Here is a 5,865-nt window from a genome sequence, read left to right as displayed (position 1 = left end):
AGCGACCTCGGCGGTAAATAAGGAGAGTTATTCTCTTTAGATATCTGGATTCGAACAGTGACATTTACAGGGTGTGTGTTGTCAATAATTAAGAAAAATACGAGTATAGGTCTCCATCTTTTCATTTATTGTGGGCTAGGGGTAGTGGGGAAAGCTGAATCATTGGAAAATGAAACCATTTTTTCACAAGGGGTATGTTTTTATTTTATAAAAAGGGCTTCTTAGTGCATCAATTATATTATATATGCCAACAATGATAATGTCAACACCCTTTGTTTCTTGGTCATGGATGACCACAATGTATTGCTTACATAAACAAAGCATGCCCTTTGCATTGAGAATTCAATGCGTCTTACAATTGAAAGTGTCGACTTTCATAGCAGCATATTAAGATTTATTCACAATGACGAATTTTTCTAAGGCCAAAGACAACTAACAGCATATGAGATTTGTTGAGACATCGCAGGCTATGTTTGGTTGATACATCTGTTGTTTGTCTTTTTACCATGTTCGAATTAAAGTGAAAATCAAATCAAAATTTCAAATAAATAAATAAAGAAATAAAGAACAAAAAGCATAAAGTGAAAGCACCAAGCAAACAGAGTTTATAATCATGCACATGTAAAACTAAAGTTTACCAATGATGAATGTACAACATTTGAAAACATAAATAAAGCACAATGGTCAATGGGATACAACTTAAGTAACCACATTTCCCCCTGAATTTTAGATATGAAGAACAAGCTAAAAAGAAAAGAAAAAGAATTATCTCCATCACATACAAAGATTGTATCATCACCAAGAATCAAATGTTCAAAGATTTTAAGAGGGAAAAGAAAAAGGAAACTAAATATTATACAAGCATTTTCAAATTTAAACCTATAGAGAACATTAGAAGCAAAACAAATCAAACAAATACATTCAGCAGCAATATGGTATCCAATGTACCTGTCTGCAAGTAGGTCTAATCATGTCGGGGCGGATTTTGGTCATCTACTTTTGGTTGCTGCTTCCCTTCTTCTTCAGTAGACTTCCGAATTTACGGAGTAATGGCTTCTTCTTTTTCTGTTGATGTTGCTTTGTTGGTGAGTTTCTACCATCATCGACGTTTTCTATTGAACCGTTTATATCAAGACTCTCACTACCCTCCACCTTTGACTTCGCTTCCTCCTCAAGGTATTCTTTCTCGGGTTCTCTTTCTGGTGAAAACTCTTTCTTTTGGATTTTGCAGCTCTCCCACATTTTGAATTCAATATCGACTGAACCGTCGTCTCTTCCTTTTGTCTCATCTTCCTTCACTTTTCCATTCACGTTCCCCATTCTGGCACCATCAGCTTGAAGAGCTTCATCATTTGTGCCATCATTGAGCACGAGAAAATTCTCCTTTTTGGGTTCCTTGAGCTGTTCCGATGGGAGCTCTAACTTGAGTTTCTCTTCAATTCCATGTCCATTCTCCTCCGAGAATTCAACCACCTTAGGAAGCAAATCATAGTCCTTCTCACTGTCAGTTAGCTCACCGTTTTCCTCGCTTTGCTTTTTGATCGTAGCTTCTTCCAACAACTTAGACAGCTCCTCGACCTTCTTAAGTGAAGCAACTTCCCTAGCTCGGAGTTCCTCGTTTTCTTGAATGGCACTCTGCAATTCATTTTCTTTGTCCATCAAACCCTCCTTCAATTTCGTGCTCTCGGTCTTGACCTCCTTTAAGGTTTCTTGCAGATAAATCACCTCGGATTCAACTTCTTTTAGGCTCTCCTTCAACTGAGCTTCTTCCCCCTTAGACGCAGAAGCTTCTTCCTTGGATTGCCTCAGCAAATTTACCAGACTATTAACTTCCTTCCCCAGAGAAGAATTTTCTTCTTCCGATTTTTCTATGCAATCTACTAAATGCATTTCTTGTTGTTCCCACATAACTTTGGCATTATCGAGTTCGTTCTTGGACCATTCAATGCTATTTTTAAGAAGATCAATCTCATTTTGTGCATCATCAAGCATGGTTTCATACTTCTCATTTGTTTCTTTAAGGACCAACCTTACATCTTCTAACTGCGTTTCGTAATTTTCATGCTCTTTTACACTGGATATCATCTTCTCCTTAGCGTCCCGAGCTTCTGCAGAAACTTCATGTAAGGCTGAAGCTAAGCTTTCCATCGCTTTCTTGCTCTTCTCTTCCTCGTCCCGAGAATTTTCCAAGTCGTTAATGAGTTTGTTTTTCTCTTCTAAAAGAGCTTGGACACTTGAAGCTGCAAGCTTCTCATTATTTAAAGCTTGTGTCTTTTCTTCCTTCACTATTTTTAATTCGAATTTCAGAGACTCAACCAGTTTCGTCACTTCTGCAGTTTCTTCTTTAGCAATATTGATACTATGTTCTGATTCCTCAAGATCCCCTCTTTGTCTACCGATTGCCATTTCCAATAATCCCACCTTCTCTTTAAGAGTGGCAATTTCGGATTCCGCATCATGCAATGCATCATTGTTGCTTTCTAATTGCTTCATGACCGAATCCAGAGATTCCGATGCGGATCTTTCCAGCTTCTTTGCTTCTTCAATTTGCATTTCTAACTCGTCAACTTTGTTTTTCCATTCCTCCATGACATTGCGTGCATAAGATTCGGCCATTCTCGCTGCCTCTAATTCAATGTTAAGTTGTTCGACCAAAGCCTCCTTTTCCATCAACTTCTCCTCATTGGCCTTTGCTTTCTCGAGTTCTTCTTTCAATGACTCTATCTCAGCCTTATGCTTGAACACCATTTCCATGTTTTCATTGGCCTCTACTTCACGTTTCGAATCGATCAAGGACTTCAACTGAACCAATTCAGCCGAAAGAATCTCCATCTTCTCGGCATGGATTTCAGCAATCTTGGTTGCATCATCGGCATGGTCCAGTGCTTGGTTCTTAGCATCACATGCCATGGCTAATTCTTGCTTCACCCTTTGAAGCTCCTGAGTGGTAGAGAGAAGAGCAGCCACATCTAGAGCATGCTGGTTCCTCACGGATTCGATTTCTTTCTGCCATTCTTCTTCTTTCGTCAGAGCGGCCTCAATTCCCGCCTGTTCCAGCTCGACAGCCCGGAACTTCTCAATCTCGGAGCTCTCTTCAGCTCGCTTTTGTGCAACCACAGCCTCTCTAAGCCTTTCATTTGCCTCTTCTACCGCTTTCTGCGCTTCTTTCAGCTCATCTATTACTTGTGCCTTCTCTTTCTCGATCGATGATATCTGTTCCTTCGCTTTCTTCAAATCTTCCACAACGGAGTTCAACTGAGCCTGCAATTCTGATCCCTTACCGACCCGTGTCTGCAGTTTCTGAATACCAAAACAACAAATAATGCAAATAAAATTCCATATATTTCTGAACTCATTTTATTTCTCTAAAATTCAACTAAAACTTCATTTCCCGAAAACTACTTGAAATACAACACATTATCCTTAAACATCGGCCAAAAACTTGCTTCTTATACCTAAGAACATGTAAAGATCAAATAAAGTGATACTTGACAACACTGGCTAAAAACTTACTTCATGTGCGGTGGCAACCTTGGGCGATCTCCTATCAACGGTAGGCTTCGAGTTGAGGGACGATCGAGGCGAACGCTCAATCGAATGGCGAGTACTCTGCAAGGGAGAGGGCGAATCAGGTTCCGATTTACTCGGTCCTCGGATTACTTTACTCGCCACTTTAGGTGTTGCTGGTGAAACTTTGCTAGGAGTTTCAGATAAACCAGACGACCTGTTTGTCATATTCTCAGCATAAGATCTCAGTCACATTACTTTAGACACACAATGCAAAGAGTATAAACAAAACTCATGAAAAAAATAAAATTAAACATGAATCTATAACCCTTTTTCAACATAATTTAGCAAAGATCAAATTATTCTGCTGAATTCATGGACGAGTGCGTATGCGTTTTGAATAATGTATAAACCCAACAAGCAAAGGAACTAAGAACAGCACCCCCATAAAACAATGTCAGGATTATGAATACATAAAAATGAAGTAAAACCCGTTTTCAAAAGAGAATCAAAGAACACATTTAACCAAAAAAGGTGAGAAGATAAGTAAAGGAGAGATTGAGTGCTTAAATTTCAAATTACAAGAAAAGAGACAAAAGAAGAAGACGCTCAATGAGCAGATCCAACATAATTTCAGAATTTAAGGTTTTAAAAAAAGTAAATGAAAAGAAAAAAAAACATCCGAAACAAGGAAATAAAGAGCCCGAATCAGATCTGGTCTAAAAATCAACACGGAAAGTTTGAAATTATCATAGACAGAGAAAAAAATGGGAATCAAGTGAGTGGGAACTTACTTGGATTTAGCAGACATGGTGTTAATGAGAAGAAGCCTTGAGCTTTAAACAAGGAAAAACAAAGAGAAGAGTTTGGACAAAAAACTAAATAGTAGCAGTTAATTTTCAGACATTCATTTGAAGGAAATGTAATGTTGAATATAACGGATGAACTTTTCTTTTCTATCGTTCAGCTATCAAAGATCAGAGAGAAAGTGACAGAAAATTTGGAATTTCCCTTGTTTTTCCACAATCCAATGATAAGATTTAACAAGAAAATGAAAAACTACAAATTCAAGGAAATTATTTAGGTTGGTATTTCTTGTCTCAAGAGTGGTCACAACATTCATATATAAAAAAAGAACATACCACGCAGCGTCAAATTGTAATGTCTCTTTCTCTTTTTTGAATTTTTACTTTTTGTATCTTTTTAGGTGTGAGATGATGAACTTGGAATTACAAAAATGACCGCCTTTTCTTTTAGATAAATTAATTAAAGGGTAAATTTTGTATTTAGTAAGCCAAGTATCACTTTAGTTTCATTTTGATCATTCAACTTTTCTCTCTCGAAATCATCACTAATATCACAATTTGATTTCATTTTGATTACTTTTCGTTAAAAAATAAATAGAATTACCAGGTATGGAGTTCTGTTGGAGCCCAAGGAGCCCCATTAAAATTTTTATATTCGATATAATTTTGGTTTAATAATATTTTATTTCATGTAAAAATAAATATTTAAATTTTAAAAATAAAAAAAATTATTAAATATTTAATCAAGTAGGGCCTAAACTAAAGATAAGTTTTGTTATCAAATTTTTGGTCTAATTATAATTTACGTCATTGTAAGTTTAAATATTAGACAAATTAAGTAGTTGTGTTTTGAATTTTGAGTTTTTTTATTATTATAAATTTAGGGTGAAAACAAGATAATATCTGTACAAATACTTTCAACTATTTGACAATGAACGCTCATACCCCTAAATACACAGTGCTCGAACCTGAGACCTCAAGGATAACAAAAATCTCTTAATCACCAAGGTCTCTTGGTTGATGCTAAATTTTGAGTTTAAATACCTAATATGTCTTTATATTTTTCTTAAATAGTCTAATATTTCGACTCCTATCAATATTTAATTATGGCTCCGTCCCTGAGAACTATAGATATGTCACCATAAGATAATGTCATGTAATTATTAAAAAATAAAAAATTATCTTTAAGCTATATTGTTAATTTGTTTAATATCAAAATGAAATTAAAACATACGCTGATAATGATTAAAAAATGGTTGAGTAATCAAAATGGAAGTAAAGTGATAGTTAGGTGATTAAAATATTAAATATAAATATTCAAAATTCGTGTGAAGATGTTACTTTAGTTTTAACTGATATTAAATATTAAGTTATTCTGAATAACTTCTTTTGAAAATATTTGTGTAGATATATAAAATGTGTATTAAATATGTATATAAATAGGAAGAATGGTAAAAGATTGAAGGTTACTTTTTCTAAAGACTCAAAAGTGACCTACTCTGCCATTTGAAGAAGCTAAAGGAAAGGAACCATGTGCCCACTCTACTACTTT

The 5,865-nt window shown here is 35.4% G+C and overlaps 1 protein-coding gene across 1 annotated transcript; it reads right to left on the bottom strand.

Annotated features, from left to right (window-relative positions):
• Window positions 1–745: 745 nt before the first annotated feature.
• Window positions 746–4,410, bottom strand: LOC120195174 (WEB family protein At3g02930, chloroplastic-like). Its single transcript, XM_039197264.1, has 3 exons — window positions 4,302–4,410; window positions 3,514–3,724; window positions 746–3,300 (listed from the first exon to the last, which is right to left on the bottom strand). The coding sequence occupies exons 1-3, from the start codon at window positions 4,316–4,318 to the stop codon at window positions 994–996; spliced, it is 2,535 nt and encodes an 844-aa protein (XP_039053195.1). The 5' UTR covers window positions 4,319–4,410; the 3' UTR covers window positions 746–993.
• Window positions 4,411–5,865: the final 1,455 nt, after the last annotated feature.

This window comes from Hibiscus syriacus, unplaced genomic scaffold (genome assembly GCF_006381635.1).
Source record: "Hibiscus syriacus cultivar Baekdansim isolate YM2019G1 unplaced genomic scaffold, ASM638163v2 tig00117009_pilon, whole genome shotgun sequence".
Classification (NCBI taxonomy): domain Eukaryota; kingdom Viridiplantae; phylum Streptophyta; class Magnoliopsida; order Malvales; family Malvaceae; genus Hibiscus; species Hibiscus syriacus.
Note: the sequence above shows the minus strand (reverse complement) of the source record. Positions and strands in the feature narration are given on the sequence as shown.

What these genes read in the sequence shown, in the direction of transcription:
- LOC120195174 (XM_039197264.1), bottom strand. An exon ending in AGGTTGCCACCGCACATGAA is followed by an intron (nt 3,301 to 3,513) that starts GTAAGTTTTTAG and finishes TTTGGTATTCAG; the next exon opens with AAACTGCAGACACGGGTCGG.